General features: G+C 43.0%; 2 protein-coding genes across 3 annotated transcripts in view; one reads left to right on the top strand and one right to left on the bottom strand.

Annotated features, from left to right (window-relative positions):
- MATCAP2 (microtubule associated tyrosine carboxypeptidase 2) overlaps positions 1 to 4652 on the bottom strand; it is a 37231-nt gene extending 32579 nt beyond the window's left edge. The window contains exon 1 of the mRNA XM_053261331.1: positions 4279 to 4652. The gene's annotated coding sequence lies outside the window, so the exon portion shown is untranslated. The remainder of the gene's footprint in view (positions 1 to 4278) is intronic.
- A 7292-nt stretch (positions 4653 to 11944) lies between these two features.
- ANLN (anillin, actin binding protein) overlaps positions 11945 to 17766 on the top strand; it is a 41142-nt gene continuing 35320 nt past the window's right edge. The window contains exons 1-3 of one of the 2 annotated variants that reach the window (XM_053263227.1): positions 11945 to 12145; positions 16282 to 16429; positions 17316 to 17576. In XM_053263227.1, the coding sequence (XP_053119202.1) occupies positions 12128 to 12145; positions 16282 to 16429; positions 17316 to 17576 (427 nt within the window). In that variant the 5' untranslated portion in view covers positions 11945 to 12127. The remainder of the gene's footprint in view (positions 12146 to 16281; positions 16430 to 17315; positions 17577 to 17766) is intronic. The other variant, XM_053263228.1, reaches the window with a different exon arrangement.

Genomic DNA, 17766 nt, shown 5'->3' with positions numbered 1-17766 from the left:
CCTAGGCTTTTGGTGCTGGGGGACTTCAATATCCGCTCTGGGGCTGGTTTGACTGGTGTGGCTCAGGAGTTCATGACAACGATGGGCCTATCCCAATTAGTTTCTGAACCAACTCATGTTGCCAGTCACACACTCGATCTGGTCTTCTGTTCAAATCGGGGTGTTCCGTGGGTGGGGGATCCAGTGGTTTCCCCATTGTCATGGATGGACCACTACCTGGTTAAGGTTGGTTTCACGGCCACAAACCACCCCTGCAGGGGTGATGGACCTATTAGGATGGTCTGCCCAAAAAGTCTGCTGGACCCAGTAGGTTTCCAAAAGGCCTTGGAGGGTTTTGAAGTTGGTACGGCCAGTGATTCTGTCGATATCCTGGTGGGAACCTGGAATAGGAAACTCACCAAGGCAGTAGACATGATTACTCCTAAGTGTCCCTACCGGCCTGCTTCAAAAATGGCCCCCAGTATACCGAGTAGCTGAAAGGGCTGAAGTGGCTGGGTAGGCAGCTGGAACGCAAGTGGAGGCGAACTCGGCTTGAATTTGACAGGATGCAACATAGGACCCAATTGAAGGCCTACACGGTAGCAGTGTGTGCAGCAAAAAAGGGTTTTTGGTTAGCACGCATTGCGTCTGCAGGTTCGTGTTCAACAGAGCTATCCCAGGTTGTGAGGAGTATAATTTCTGCTCCTTCTGCCTCAAATCACTTCCCAGAAGTGCTCTGCTGTGACGCTTTTAGTGGGTTCTTTGTGGACAAAATCTCCTGTATTTGGGCTGACTTGGACTCCACTATTTCTGCAGGGTCTATGAAGGAGGTGTCCTGCGATGCCTCTTTGGATCAGTTTCAATCTGTGACTCTTGAGTATGTGGACAAGCTGCATGAGGTGGTGTGGCCTACCACAAGGATCCGTTCTCTGGATCCTTGTCCAACTTGGCTGCTTCGATCTAGCAGGGAGATTGTTGGAGGTGGCCTGGTTAATATCACAAATGCATCACTGAGGGACGGTGGGGTGCCTCCAGGTTTGAAGAAGGTAATAGTTAGACCTCTTCTTAAGAAGGCTTCCCTGGATCCCTTTGCGATGGATATAGGTCAATCTCCAGTCTCCCTTGGTTGGGCAATGTGATCGAGAGGGTGGTAGCCGACCAGATCCAGGCAGTTTTGGAGGAAACTGATTATCTAAACCCATTTCAAACTGGCTTTAGAGTGGGCTATGGGGTTGAGACAGCCTTGGTCGGCCTGATGGATGACCTCTACCGGGGAATCGACAGAGGGAGTGTGACTCTATTGGTTCTTTGGATCTCTCAGTGGCATTTGATACCATTGACCATGGTATCCTTCTGGGTCGCCTGGGGGAGCTGAGGATAGGGAGCACTGCCTTGCTCCTATCTCTCTGGTAGATTCCATATGGTGGAGCTTGGTGACAGTTGCTCCTCAAAATGGGAGCTGTTATATGGAGTCCTTCAGGGCTCCATTCTGTCACCAATGCTTTTTAATATCTACATGAAACCGCTGGGTGAGGACATCGGGAGATTTAGTGCTGGATGTTATCAGTATGCCAATGACACACAAATCTACTTTTCCTTTTCATCTGTATCATCAGGAAATGGTGTTCATTCCTTAAATACCTGCCTACAGGCAGTAATGGGTTGGATGAGGGATAACAAATTAAAACTGAATCCAAGCAAGATGAAGGTGCTCATTGTAGGGGCTCAGAATCTGAGGGATGAGTTAGATCTCCCTGTGCTGGATGGGGTCACAATCCTCCAAAAGGAACAGGTACGCAGCTTGGGAGTACTCCTGGACCCAGGCCTCACCCTGGTATCTCAGGTGGAGGCTATGGCCAGGAGTCCTTTCTATCAGCTTCGGCTGATTCGACAGCTGCATCCATTTCTTGAAGAGGATGACCTCAAAACAATGGTGCACCAGCTGGTAACCTCCAGGCTTGACTACTGCAATGCGCTCTATGTGAAGCTGCCTTTGTATGTAGTTTGGAAATTTCAGCTAGTTCAAAATGCGGCAGCCAGATTGGGCAACTCTGAGAGACCATATAAAGCCTGTTTTGAAACAGCTACACTGGCTGCCGATATGTTTCCAGGAAAATTACAAAGTGCTAGTTATTACCTTTAAAGCCCTGAACGGCTTAGGTCCAGGTTACCTTAGAGAGCACCTTTTTCTGCATGATCCCCACCGCACATTAAGGTAATCTGAGTTAGTCCGTCTCCAGTTACCACCTGGAGGTACGTCTGGTGGCAACTCAGAGGCGGGCCTTCTCTGTAGCTGCTCCTGGACTGTGGAATGTACTCCCTGCAGAAATCCATAATTTGAACTCTTTATTGGCTTTTAGGAGAGCCCTTAAAACCTATCTGTTTGGCCTGGCTTTCCAGGGTTTTAAAACTGTTGTAAAGAGGTTTTAATGTTGTAACCTGGTTTTAATACTGTAATGATTTTTAAATTTTTTTCATTGTTTTATGGTGTTTTTATAATCTCTGTTTTAATTGTTAATTGACTTTAATTGTGTTGTTTTAATTGTAAACCACCCTGAGCCATTTTGGAAGGGCAGTATAGAAATTGAATGAATGAATGAATGAATGAATAAATAAATATAGTAAAACTATCTTCCAGTAGTTTTTTCCACTTACTGTTGGGTGAGATCCAATATTATTTATTAGCTGGTGTACACTTCTGGCGTGTGTCTTGATTTGAAAGCTGCGGTTTGAAAATGCATCACCTCTATTTGGCAGTTAGATCCAATGCTACAAACCCTATATGGAAATGTTGCTTTCAGTTGTGTCTTACTCTGAATAACGTAAGGGAGTCTTCATTCCATTTTGCTTTATTTTGATTGCAAGGGTGAGCCTGCTTTTTGCTGGAGCTGAGCCAACATCCCAGCTTCTTTTGAAATATCTTGCCCCTCCATGAAAAGGGCCCCATTTCTAGGATATTTAGGGGAGCACATGAATAGGAATGAAATCTCTTTTAAAGTGGAAATTGCCATGTTAAAAAGTGGAAATCTGCAGCAATATACATAGCAGAGTGCTTCCCCTCACCTAGGCACTTTCCCGATTAAACCCTACAACAGGGGTAAAATGCTTCGGCTTGGCAGGATTGTACTGAAAATGGTCCCCAGAATCCCAAACGCCTATAACGGGAAAATACAGCTACTTTTTTGCGATGCATATGCAACACTGTAGCACTATATTGCAAAGATAAAATCTGAAAGGAGGCATAGGAAATGTGAACGGCACCTTGCTGTCATCGCAGGGACTGCGGTGTGTGTCACAGCACAGGAAGTATGGAAGCACACTTAGCAGACACTGTTGTAGGGTTTAATCTGGAAAGCGCCCTAACGATCTGCCAAGAAAGGAGAAGTATTGTCTCTTTTAAGATAGCCATTACAGAGCTTTGTTGGGGGATAAGGGAGGAATTGCAATTTTGCAGCAAGAGAATGGGGAGGGGGAGAATACGACACTTTCAGATATAATGTTGCATGTGTGCACGCACACACACATTCACATCCCTCACCTTTTGCTGTGGAAAATGAACCCCACATTGAGTGCTGTCACATTTTCTACTTTTCAGCATCATTTTGGACAGCACTCCCAAATAGAGATTTTAGCAGATTAGCAAGGCATTTATGGTAAATTAGTGTATTTGCATAAATCAGCTAAAATTTTTGTTTTGCGTGTGTGGGGTGGTGGTGGTGGTGTTGTTCAATAATGAGACATTTTCCATACTAATTATTGGAAAGTTTTTACCTCTTTAATGAGGTTCACGCTTGCACCCAAGAAACCAGGATGAAGGCACAACTGTGAGTAGAAGAAGAACAGTCTCTATCAGCTCCTTGTACTATTTTCAGCTCCAAATCATGCCAAAATGATCTGGGGCAGACATACTCCTAGAAGTAAATTTTTAATGAAAACTGCTGTATTATCTTCCAGAATCTGTTGGGAAGAAGTCATATTGTAAGGATCAATGCATTAGATTTTTACCAGTAATGGGCCATGACCTGGGAACCAGGGTTCAGCTCGGTTAGGCTTTTATGCGTTGCTTTTATTTCAAGCCAGTTTGGCGGCAATGATTTTGTGGGATCAGAGGCGTTGGCAGCAAAGCCCATCTCATGTCACATAAATCCTTATTTTGTTTTGTTCCTGGTCTGAATTAAGTTTAATGCAGTATGTTAATTCCTCTGTTTTCAAATTTAACATCTCACTTTCATGCTAAGTCAGAGATTTTGTCTCTCTGAATAAGATTACATATGGATATCTTATCTACATTTGACTTACCTGACCAAAATGAAATTACTTCACCAAATTAAAATGTGAGTTTTTCTGAAGCAGTATTCTCTGGAGCATATGAAGTCCAGAACTGCATAGATACATTCTTTTCCTCCCTGCTGTTCTGTCAAGTTAAATCTAGTTAAGAGTGCTATTTTACTTCAACTTTAAAACTATGTGAATCTTGCGTTCTTTTGCTCTTCTGGAATTCCTGTCTGTACTACATTCACAGGAAGGCTAGACCAGGACTAGGATAATTGTTGTTCCAAACAGGCTAAAAGTCCTCATTTTGTCAGATATATCTGTACTAGTAGGCCAGAACCTCATAAGCAGGTTCTAGTTGGTATGTTTCCAACTATACCTCTCAACTGACACTCCATACCTGCTTTCTAGAACATTGTGTTGAAGCTTTTATGATGTCACACTGTGACTCGTATGTCCTCTTCAGACATTAGCCCTCTTCAGACGTTATGAGCGTTATGGTTGGATCCAGGTTGCAGCTCATGGATTCACCACAATCCTGCTTATGGCGCCCCTTCAGATGAATGGTGCCGTAACTATGGTCATCGTAGGCGTGACAGGGTGATTGACAGCAGGGTGATGGGACTTACTCACGGCTTCGGCCCACTGTAAACTTGAGCACCCGTTGCACTCATAACATCTGAAGAGAGGGCTAATAAGTAACCTTATATACTGTACTTAGTTACAGTCCTTACAACAGCATATTGGCAAACTCCTCCCCGCACCTCCAACACACGATGTGGTCTTGGAGGCTGTTGTAGAAAACAAACAGGAAGAAGTAGGGTTGCCATTTCTTTCCCACCCCACTCTTTGGGGTTCAACAGCTGATATCCAGACTAGGTTACTCCTGAGTAGTCCTACTGAGATTAAGTAGTCATTTAGACTACTCCCTGAGTAGTACTACAGTATTCAGTACATTAGTCCGGATGTTAGCCAAGTGGCTTTCTCAGCCACACAACAGACAAAAGTTCTTCCTGTCTCTCAGGAGACGTTAGGACAGAAAAAGCTCCTTCTGTGAAATTTCTGGTTGTTATGAAGCTGTTGAAAGCAAAGGAACTGGAAAACCCTAGGAAGAAGGGAATGTTGAGAGTGCTGCCCAGGGCTGCAGAAAAGCAGCAGAACATAGTAGTTTGAGGGCCCTCCTCCCAGTGCAGGATTAAGACATGCTGAAGCCCTAAGCTATGGCAAGCTTAAAAGGCCCCATTACATTACAACATGGGTTGTAAGTTCCACTCTGGCATGTCACTCATCCCTCATCACCACACTGCTCACAGTTACAGCAGCATTAGTCTGAAGCAGTGTTCCCTGTAACAGGGAGTATTCCCAGATGTTGTTGACTGCAACTCCCAGCATCCACTGCTACCATGGCTGTTGGCTGGGGATTATGGGAGTTGTAGTCAACAACATCTGGGAATCCCTGTTACTGAGAACACTGGTCTGAAGAGGCAAACACTGTCTGTAACCATGATGGCCGGCATTAGACTAAACCGAACCCTGGTCTAATAAAATGTCAATATAATTTACAGTTATTTCTCCACAGATTTATATAAATATGATAAATAATTGTGTAGCCATATAAGTGTATTTTTGTCTTATGACATTGTCTGTTATAGAGACTCCCCCCCACCCTTCTCCTTTATTTTTCAAGCAATTACACAAGATATGAAATAGTGTCATTTTTTGGTATTCAGAGGCCCCTCAGAATATGAGGCCCTAAGTAGCTTACTTAGCTTGTGCCTAAATGCGGCACTGCCTCCTTCTGCAGCCTCCCAAACGCTTTCAATATAAACCAAAATGTTGTGGGGAGGGGTTGCCATGTAGATCCCTAGGGCAGTTTGTCCTGTCTGCACCCCTGAGAGTGTGTATGTAGGTACACAGGAAGCTGCCTTATACCGAGTCAGGCTGTTGGTCCATCTAGCTCAGTAGTGTCAACTCTGACTGGCAGCAGCTCTTTGGGGTTTCAGACAGGGTTCTTTCCCAGCCCTAGATGCGGGGGACTGAACTTGGGACCTTCTGAATGCAAAGCAGATGCTCCATCACTGAGTCCTGTCCCCAAGACAAGAACTTAAAGGCTCAGAGACTAGTACTTACAAAGTCACTCACTGCTGCTGTTGCAGTAGCCTTTTGACCTCACATTCATGAACATTTACTCATTTCTCAATTTCATTTCATTTGACAATGCACCTGCTCAGATTTGACCCTATGATCCTGATTTGCTGCTCCAGAACCCAGTTTATGTCTGACCATGCACCTCCTCATGACCCACTTGTACTGACACTCACCTCCACTGGGGCCTAGAACCTGATGGCCTGGAGTCTGATCTTTGTTGATAGAACTGATGTGGAAAGCCATGCCTGTTGAATTTGTTCAACAATTTTTATGGTGGGAGGGATTTCTAAAGGCAGAGGAGTAACTCAGAAACAATTGCCTGCTGCTCCAGAGCTAGTTTCCTATCTTTGGAAAACTGGAAGCTTTGGAGGAGAGCTGGTCTTGTGATAGCAAGCATGAATTGTCCCCTTTGCTAAGCAGGGTCTGCCCTAGTTTGCATTTGAATGGGAGACTATATGTGTGACCACTATAAGATATTCCTTTTTGGGGATGGAGCCACTCTGGGAAGGGCACCTGCTAGGGATGTGCACAAACCGGTTCGGAGGCCCTCCAAACCCGTTTGAAGGTCCGGCAGTTTAGCCAGTTTGATGGCGGCGGCGGGAGGGGGGCGTGTTACCTTTTAGTGGGCAGGGAGAGTGCTCTTACCCCCTCCCGCCCCCACACACATTTCCCCTGCTGGCACTGTGATTAAAAACAGTCCCGCAGGGCGGAAGCATACCTCCTTGCCACCCCGGTGTGCATTGGACTGGAAGTACACCCTCCCTGGTCCTTAAAGGTAATAACCACCCCCCGCACCACTGAACCAGCCATCGCCAGTTCCGTGCACATCCCTAGAACCTGCATTCCCGCATGCAGAAGGTTCCAAGTTCCCTTCCTGGCATCTCCAAGACAGGACTGAGTGACTCTTGCCTTCAACCTTGGAGAAGCTGCTGCCAGTCTGTGTAGACCATATTGAGCTAGGTGGACCAATGGTATGACTTGGTATGTATAAGGCAGCTTCCTATGTTCCTCTTGGTGGGTATACAGTATGAATAAATGAATACAGAATTCAGAGGTAACTGCATCAAGGGTTGAGTCTGCTCTCAAAAGTTATAATTTACATTCGAACATATTCAAATAGCAGTAAACGCTCACCTTTCAATGATCATTTCAACCCAACCATGATTATATATTTTAAAAGTATGGGTGGGGGGAGTAATTTCAGAAGTCTAAATTGTTAAAGTAATGCCCTCTGGTGTAAACATGATGTTATTGCATAAATGGTTCTGAGTATACTCAAGAAAATGACTGTAGTAGCTGGTTCATATTTTTATCATGTTATACGGTGCAAAATTGTTATTATACATGATATGGGTTTTTAATTTATTAATTTAAAATTGTTTGGGAAAGAGAAAACTGACTAATGTAGCAGCAAACTGATATATTAAGGAAGTACTTTTTCACACAGCACATAATCTATAGAATTCTCTGCCAAGGGATGTGATGATGGCCAATAGCTTGGATAGCTTTAAAGGGGGCTTATTTTATTGATTGATTGATTGAACATATTTTTATAATGCCAAAAACCCTACGTCTCTGGGTGGTTTACAACAAAAAATGACAACAGAAAATTTAAAATATTGGCTAAAACAAATAAGTGACAACAGAGAAATTAAAACATTGGTTAAAAAAATAACAAAGTTAAAACATTACAATAATTTAAAACCTTAAAACAATATATTAAAACAATGTTAAAACTATTAAAACGATAGATACGGGAGGGGTAAGTAAGCCCTCCCGCCACTCTTAAAGGTACCCACACACACACAGTTAGCGGTTCCGTGCACACCCCTAGGCCCCAATTCAGAACAACATATTCATTCCCTGCTCTGCCTTGTAACCTGAGTAGTTTGCAGGATATAAAATGTAAAAAATAAAAATAAATAAAAAGGGAGGCAATAAGCTATTTAAAAAGCAAAGACTTCTGAAAGAATGTCCTTCTTATCAGTATAAATAGTTACCAGTTTACTAATTGATAGTATTTATCATACTAATCAGTATGAATGGCCTTCATTATCAGATGGAATAAAATATTGCCTCCAGAAGACTTGGATCACTTTTTACATTATCTCCTGATTAAGCATTGCTTTGCCATCCTCCCCCACACGCCAACATGCTGTTCAGATTTGACTTTTTAGCCACAGAGGAGTACAAACTATTTTGAAAGCAGCGATTTCCCGAAAGCCAGCATGTGTTCATCATGTGAATAAAAGGACATCATGAACTGAAATTTGCTCATCCTTGTTAGGAAGGGAAACTGCCTAGGAGGCTTTCTTAGTGCTTCAAGCTGCATACCCCAGAAACTAGTTTCTAAAAGTGTGGTGTAGCCAAGGATAAGGGTGCAAGTGTGCCCTTAACCCAGGCTAACTGCTTGTGTGTCGGTGCTGGCTGCTCCCAGGACACAGGAGTAGGCTCCCAGGACCCGGCAAGGCCAGACAGGGGGCACCGAGAGGGCAGTGGAATGTATGTGGGGAGGGTGCCGGGTTTTCAGCAGAATGGGTACTTAAGGGTGGGAGTATTCACTGCTGCCGAGCGTGGCAAGGTGCACTGGGAATATGCCCTATTGCCCTGTGGGCCAGTTAGAGCCTGGTGCCCAGTCATCACTGGGGGAATCCACACAATGCACTGGCATGGTGCATTGTGGGATATCCGAGGCCTGGGATGACAAGTCCAGGCTCCCACGTTGCCTGGGGCAGCGGCAGACCACCTGGGTATGCAAATCTGCACATCCAGATGGTCCTGGGGATTATCTGCACTCTGCAGGGAAGGCGGGTTTTTGTAGCTTTCCCTGCCACCCAGCCCACTCACGGGATGGTGAGAAAGGGCTCTATTCCACTGACTTGTATAGCAGGGGGAGATTTCAAGCTTGTAAGTTCTGCTGTGTTTTTTACTAGAACCTTGAGGTCCACCAACTGGAGCTAGCTGCAACATAGAGGCTTGGGGGCAGGTACACACTCTATTGGTTTTGCCCTACCCTTTTTGTTTTTGTGTTGCAGCAGTCTAATTCAGAAAAGTGGGGAGCCTTTTTGTGCTGGCCACTGTTAAACAATGGAGAGTCAGAAACCCTTGCTGGTCTACTCCAAAATGCCCAGTGATCTACCAGCATATCCCGCTTTCTCCTTTGTCTACCCCGGTCTGTTGTTTAGGATGAGTGTATCTGTAAGCACATACTAGAGAATGGAAGGAACATTTTCCTTTGCTTTCCCTGAATTGTCTCCCCTCCTGCACTGTTATTTGGGAGCAGGGCTTGTGCCACGGTAGAGGACATAAATCATCATTTGTGTACAGTCGTAGCAACCAGTGCTCTTATGGGCCATTTCTATTTAAACCTTCTGATCAAGCAGCTTCATCCATGCAGAAGATGTTAACACACACATAAAATAGCCTTACTGTTTTCCAAATATACGCACATACAAAATACTTTGGTTAGAGCTCCTGGACAAGTGATCCAGAGCTGGCATCAAGGGTGCACTGCTGATCGCTGAGACTACCTCTGTGCCCATGTGGTAACAGAATGGCTTTGTTGGGGCCCACCCCTGCCAAGGCTCCCCTGAAGCCTGGAACTGACCCTGAAGGGGTTGTGGTGATGCCTCCCACCTTCAAACTCCCAAGATTATATAAAGAGAGCTTTTACCAGCTTCAAATCCCTGAATGACTCCACTGCCTTGGAGGGTCAAGGTCAAGTGGAGCCGTTCAGTTTCAGACACTGAAGTGATTGTCAGAGTATCTGCGATAGAACTGGAAGGCATATTCCCATGAATCTGTGTGATCTACACTGGCAAAGCTCTCTCTCTCAAATTTGTTTAAAGAGCTAATCAGATACACAATGCTGTCTTGGAAATGGAATTGTATCATTTTCAACAGAGCCATGAATGTGCATACAGTAAACTTGTCAGCAAAATCTCTTTTACTGAATGGCAAGGGGTGGAAAAGGAGAATTTTATTTTATTTCCCCCCTTCTGATGCAATCAAATCTGACACCGCCCCATCCAACGGCTCTGGGCGGTTTACATTTTGTTATGTCAGCCTTAGATTTGATTGCATCTGCAGCGGGGTGGGTGTGGGGGAAGCAAACTACACAGACACTTATACCAGATTTCTCTGGTGGAACCAGTTGGTTGTTTCAAGTGTGGAAACTGGCAATATAGGAGCCAGTGAGAGCTACAGAAGCCTTGAAACTGCCTTAAATGGTGTTGTTTTGTTTCAGCTGTTTTAGTTCTAAACTGAAGTATCTTGCCCTATCCCAGAAGTACAGTGCCTAATCACATATGAATAGCTGCTTCAAATGTGAAATATGCAATAGATATGTCTAAATTATTTTTAGACATTACAAAAATGTAATCTTCCTGTTGGAAAAAATGTGACAACCTTGTGTTTTCAGGAAAACAGGGCAAGATTTAATACAGGATAATGAATAACTCTTTAAAAACAATTTCTATCAAATTATTCTTAAAAACATACAGTACAGGTAAAGGCTCATGCAAATACTAATTATGTTTTAGAGCTAACTTATGCTTTCATTTACCGTAACTCAGCAAGTAGAAAATAACAAAACTAGTGGTAAATTAAGATTCTTTCCCTGTATTTCTAAAACTAACATAGTGCTCAGTGTCCTAGTGTTGAACATGAGGATGACTCTTGATGCTAACATTTTAATTACTAAGAAGATAACCTAATTCATGGCATCAATATTATACTGAATTTGTCAAGGACAAAGACTCCATAGCATTTTTTATTTTTAAAATAAAATATTTCTATTCTGGGATAAATGGGGCAGTCTGTTTATTTATTTATTTATTTGCTTTCTATACCGCCCTTCCAAAAATGGCTCAGGGCGGTGTTTCTTAGCTTACCTTTTCAGAACATCAAAGCTCTAATTTCGCATTTGAAATGCCCCCTTTATTTCTAGCAGGGCTCCTGCACCTGTTTGTGTTCGGATTCGGTATCTGAGCAATAGGAAGAAATTCAGCTGGCGTAGCCTTTCTTATAACTACGAGTACAATAGTTATCAAACGTGAAGTCTGATCCTATGCACTGGCTTAGGCGTCTCTTAACCGATTGAAATAAAGTCTTCCCTTGCGTGAAAACAAATCCCAATGACATCAATGGACTTTACTTTCGAGTAGATATCTCATCAGCTGTGCATAGCCATCCCGAAGAAAAACCACAACCGTTCGTTTGTTGTTGTTAAATGGCACAGGAGCCCTGTCAAACAATAAGATAGCAAGCCTAACTTTTGTTCCCGAAGAAGCAACCAACGAGAGAAGCTTGTGTTATAAGTAGGCGGTGCTAAGAATCAACTTTAGCAGAATAGGAGCCTTTAAATGGGTAATGTTTACATCAGTCAGTCTCTTCCCCGCCCCTACTTGCTCTCATTCATAGACAGACAACCAGAAAAACACCGAGTTAGGTTGCACTCAAGCGGGGGGCGGGGCGGGGCGGGGCGGGGGAGCGTATGTGGCATGCCCGAAGAACAAGAAGGCGGCGACTCCTTCGATTGAGTTGGTCTCCCACGTGATGAGGCTGGGCGGAGCGGAATCGGCTCGGTGGCGGGGCGCATGCGCAGTGAGGCTCCTGAAAGTGGCAGGCGCTGAAATTCAAATCTGAAGGGCGGTTTTTATTACCGTGGCAGCTTAGAAGCAGACGGGGAGCGAGCGAGGGGTGGGCGTCGCTGGTGTCACCCGCAGAGATGGACCCCTTCACGGAGGTTAGTGGTTCTGTGAAGTGTTCAGTGTCTGTCATAATAGAGGGAGGGGGAGCCATTTGGGTGTTTAAGAGCTGTGGCTGGGAGAACTAATTTGTGGAGGGGGGATGCTGTATCTTTAATATGCTTCAGTAGGGAGAGAAGTCACTGGGGTGGTCTCATGCAGTCTCCTTCTTGAAGGCTAAGTCCCAGTGGACTGTGAGAGACCTACTTCTGGGTAAACCTACATGAGTTTGAGTGGTAAATCCTTAAGAAGTGCCTCAACTTTTAAAGACTCGTATCTGAATTACGTCCTTTAGACTGCGATCCTGTGGTGCACTTACCTGGAAGTAAACCCCATTGTTACTGTTTAAGAATAAAATGCACAAGAGTGTACAGTTAGTCTGTTGTGTGTTTTTCTGCCCTCACCTCCCGCAAAAACGGCTTATTTCGGGTTCTGGGGTAACGGTTTAACGCGAAACTTGGTCTATTTTCTGTTTGCTCTCTGGCTTAGAGGCACTTAGGGTGTGGATGTCCACGTGGTTCAGTGAAAGGTATCGGTTACAAAGGCTACAGTCAATGACTTTAAGTCATCTGGGTGGTGGACAATGGGTCTTCGTTAACTATCGCTGTTCTGGATTCGAGCTTTTTATAGCTCTGTAAGGTTTGGGGCTCGTGGTCTACAGTTTCTTTTAGAGGGGAATTTCTCCCTTCCAGAGATCTTGGTGTAGAAGTCAGCACAGTAGAAGATACTCTGCATCGCGAAGGGAAAAAAAGCCACTCTTGAAATCGTAATTTGCAAGCATTGTACTGTACTACCATCCAGTATTATTTGCAGTTAGTTTTGCTTGTAGGAGTATACAGAAACTGCATCTCTCCCCCCCTCCCCTCCTGACTCACTGGGAAAAAATGAGACAAATGGGTGTGGTGTTTAGAATAGCTTTTTTTCTGGCTCTAGGATTCCTTTAGAAATATAGAATTTTGCAATTGACTCCCTCCCCCCCGAATTATTACATGATTTTACTCTTAAGGTTAAAATGTCTTTGTCTTAATATTTAAAAAGTTGACAAGGTGTCATTTTCAAAACTAATTTTGGAAAACTTGGGTGATTGTGATCAAACTATTCTAAGGCTGACTAAGAGTGATACCCCACAGAAATTGGCAGATCCTATTTCTGGGTAGACATTCATAAGATTATGCTGTAAGTGCCTTAATTAATTTGCTTTATTTAAGCAATATAAGAGTCTGTAAGCAACCTGGCTAAGTGATTTCATTCAAATTGTACGTTAGGGCAGTTTCCTTAGCTTACACAATGTGTGGTGTGCCAAAGCTGATGGCAATCTCTTCTTTTATGACACTGCATACAAACATCTAACATTTTCTCCTTAATTGGTAGTGGAAGACTTGACAAGACTAGTTCTGAAGCAATCTGTTTTCAAGTATCGTATAATTTGTTAAACTGAACATCAGTGTATTTTAGGTTTTGGAAGCCTTCCAGAGCTCTCACGCCCTTATAGATACAGCTGAACAACTTCTTCTTCTTCTTTTTAGTCCTGGTAGTTATCAAACATGTTTAGTTGAATTGACTGAAATATTTCACAATATTGGAGGATGTACAGATTTTTAAAGTATCTGGCTCAATGTCAATTCACTAGTTCTGACATGTATCTTAGTTTTGGTGAAATATGAACTACAAAGCACTGTTAGAATTAAAGTGGATCAATTAACCATGCCACTTTTCTGTCTGTATTAGTGTAATGGAAAAAGTAAATAGCTTTGACAGGCAAACTTTTAATCAATTCTTCCTGAATAAGTGTGGTGCTCTTAATTGTGAGTTAACCCCTATTTGTGTGAAGGAGTCAAATTTCAGACTCATGGGGAAAACTACTATCCTGATACTGCCTTCAGTATATTTATTTTTTTACAACTCTGTATTAATGTAACAAAGCAGAACAAAATACTTCAAGTATACATCAGTTAGTTCTATGCCCTTTGATATATTTCAGGATAACTAAATTGTCTCGTTTTCCAGTAAACTGGTAATTGAATACAAAGATTGGTTTATGGAAGATGCATGTTACTTTAATGCAATAATATTTATGTTTCTCTTGTTATAAACTTAAGGTAAAGATTGTGTTGTACAAAGTGGGGTTACTGTAATTGTTGGTCAGATAATAATATAGCTGGCTTTTATATTCCCTGCTGCTTATGCTTTGGGTACCATCATAATCTACACTGAAGCCACTGTGTACTACATTTGGGCACTTATAGTCTCAAACTAGTAAAACGGGTTCTCAGTTTGCAAGCATACCTCCTGTACCATAAAATCACAATGCACTCTCTCTTCACTCAGTGCTGGTTGATGACTAGAAGAGTTTGTGTTCAGAAAAATGCTTTTATCTTTAGTACTTGAGGTTTTTTGTGTTTTTTGATTGCTTAAGCGACTTTCATGGAAATCCAACGTGGACTGGCATGCAGTGAACTTAATATATAGCTTGTTCATTGTTTCATAATTCAGTGAAAGTCTGGATGTTCTGTCTCAAACTACCCGGGAAAACTGCCAGAGTTCATTGGAAGGTATTGTTCCCCAAGTGTTTCCAATGGGAGAAGTTTTCCATGTTCTTTGGCAAATTAAGCAATATTTCCAGGATTTTAGATTTTTTCGGGTAGTCTGGGTGAGGTCTGGAACCTACCTGTGAAAATGGCATATTTATATCTTTCATGGTATGGTCTGGGAGTTTCACACCAGTGAGGCCCAACCAGCTGTATGTATGTATATTTCTTGTATTCTTGTTAGTGCTTTCTGAAAGGCTAGTCACACATCTTAAAAATGATCCTTGTCCTCAAGAGGCAATAAATATCTTCATTGACTGCTCCTAGTTCTATGTACGTGGGATTTCAGCCTTGAAGTGCAGATGTGCACATATCTGGATACTCCTCTGAGATAAACGTGTTTGCCACTCTCCAGGTTCTCAGATCAGAAACAAATTATCCAGTGCAGAAGCTTAGGATCTATGTCTTACAAAAACCTTTGCCACTACTCTTATCTTATGCCCTGCTTTTCAGTTTCAATCATCTCCCAAAGCAGTTAACTGCTTAGTTAGTTGCACATACCCCTGCTAATTGAGCAAAGAGGCACCTTTTAAAGTGGTGATTCTTTAAGATTTAGCCAGGGGAGAGCAACTGGCCCCATCCAGCCCCAGCACAGCATCCCTCCTGTGGCTCTTGCTGGTGTCTGCGTTATGTTTCTTTTGAGATTGTGAGCCCTTTGGGGAGAGGGAGCCATCTTATTTATGTATTCTTTATTTTTCTGTGTAAACCGCTTTGAGAATTTTGTTAAAGAGTGGTATATAAATATCAATAGTAGTGGTATTACACACCCAAAAGTGGTTATGAGACAAGGTGTTTAGGTTTACGTTTGAGAACCAAATCAAAATAACTCCTGTTACAAGCTTTCTTTCTTTTCCTGAGGTGGACAGCTCCTTCAACTAGAGGAACTGCTGCCCTTGCTATATTGTTCTGTATTCATCCCCAGATACTCTGAAGGATATAGAGGATGGGGTCTCTCACACTCACTACAAATGAACTGATATACTTTGTATATTGTTTCAGAACCATATTATCCATTAGTGTAGCCGTTACCTTTTTGCTCTGGAACAGTGCTGAAAATCAACACTGCAGTTGATTTTATTTGCCTCTAGTGTCCACAGTTTCTCTAAAATCCAGGTGATCTCCTGTACCTATTAGTTCTTCGGAACCTCTATTGCCAAATGGGTTTCACAGTTATAGCTGGTTTAAATCTGGTTTTGACCACTGCTGCCCTCAGAGTGCACTATACAGATGCATTTTGCCCTTGAATTATGTCTATTCTGCATCCTGACCATTTGCAGCAAGGCCTTGCAATTTGCTGGTTGCAGGTACTCCATGCTTTTTCCAGTAGCCCAAATCCATTTCCTTCACTAGAAGGACAAGATGATATTGCAATTGGTAGTACAGTGAGACTATCTATCACTGCCCTGGACAGATTATTTCACGTTTGGTTTGCTTACAACAGGCTTCCAGCAGACTTGTTGTTGCTACTGTGTTTATATACCAATTGCAGATACTGAAATTGATTGTATTAACTTTATCGGGGACAATTTCTGTTATGAAATATTTAGAAACTCCTAGAACAAACCCGTGCCAGAAGAGAGAACCTACAGAAGAAGATGGCTGGGCGGCCAACAGCACGGCCTGCAATGCAAGCAAAAAGAAGCAGAGAACCATTATCGGAAGCTGGCAACCAGCCTCTTCAGCCTAGTGAAGAAGGTATTTTTCACAAGCATGACCCTGCCTTTGCCATTGTCATTAGGTCTGTGGTTTTATGTTAAAAAACCTCATGCATTTCTTGTTCTAGTTGACTAGCTCTTCTTTCAGCAGCAAACACTGAGTTAATATCACTAGTTTACTTCATTAAGGATAAGGCTATATCCTTTCCCTAGCAAGTATCAAAAACTGTATCGAGGTGTATAAAACTATGTATGGAGTGGAGAGGGTGGACAGAGAAAATTTTTTCTCCCTCTCTCATAACACTAGAACCAGTGGTAACCCCATGAAACTGAAGGTCGGGAAATTTAGGACCAACAAGAGGAAGTACTTTTTCACAGCACATAATTAATCTATAGAATTCTTTGCCATGGGATGTTTGTGGTGATGGCCATCAGCTTGGATGGCTTTAAAAGAGGCTTAGACAAATGGCTACTAGTCTGGTGGCTGTGGGCCACCTCCAGCCTCAGAAACAAGATACCTCTCAATACCAGTTGCAGGGGAGCGGGCATGTACATACCTCTTGCCTGTGGGCTCCCCAGGGGCATCTGGTGGGCCACTGTGTGAAACAGGATGCTGGACTAGATGGGTCTTGTGCCTGATCCAGCAGGGCTGTTCTTATGTACCCTGAGCATTAATACTAAAATATTCCAGAAGTTTTCCTTCCAGAACTGTTTTGATACTTAATTAGCTCCTTGTGAAGCCATTTTGTAAGCAAGGTAACGATGAAGATGAAGTGGAGAAATAGAAATTGTCTAATATAAGGGTGAAATCTTGTTCTTGTATGTGAAGTCTTGTGTTGATGGAGTGTTGTAGTTCTAGCCTGAAACTTTCCACAACTGATGTGTCCCGTCCCCCACCCTCACCCACCCCGGAAAATCTTCTGCAGCAAAACCAAGTACAAAGCCATCACCATCCAAAAGGCGTTGTTCAGACAACGTGGAGACTCCAGTCTCTAGTTCAGAGAATCGCCATCCCGTTAATTCACCTTCCATAAACCATGGTGCTCCTGAAATGGCTCCTGGCTCTCTAGTGGCTGCCCCATTGACAAAGAGAGAAGAGGAGGACCCTACATCTGAATCAGCTCCTGTTAACTCAGTTAAAACACGAATGCAAAAACTGGCTGAACAGCGACGCTACTGGGATAGTGGTATGTGCTTCATTATATGATAAATGTCTATATGATAGAGTTTTTTCACATGCTAATCAGGTGCTTGATTAGATTAGATTTAGGGAGAGCATCTGGGATATAAGAATGTGGATTTTAAACAGTGAGACATGGAACACTGAAGTTGAAGTCTGTATGTCAAAAGTCTGTTCTTTATTTGCAGTTTTTAATT

The sequence above is a fragment of the Hemicordylus capensis genome, chromosome 6 (genome assembly GCF_027244095.1).
Source record: "Hemicordylus capensis ecotype Gifberg chromosome 6, rHemCap1.1.pri, whole genome shotgun sequence".
Classification (NCBI taxonomy): Eukaryota; Metazoa; Chordata; class Lepidosauria; order Squamata; family Cordylidae; genus Hemicordylus; species Hemicordylus capensis.
This window is presented reverse-complemented; position numbering and strand designations above follow the sequence as displayed.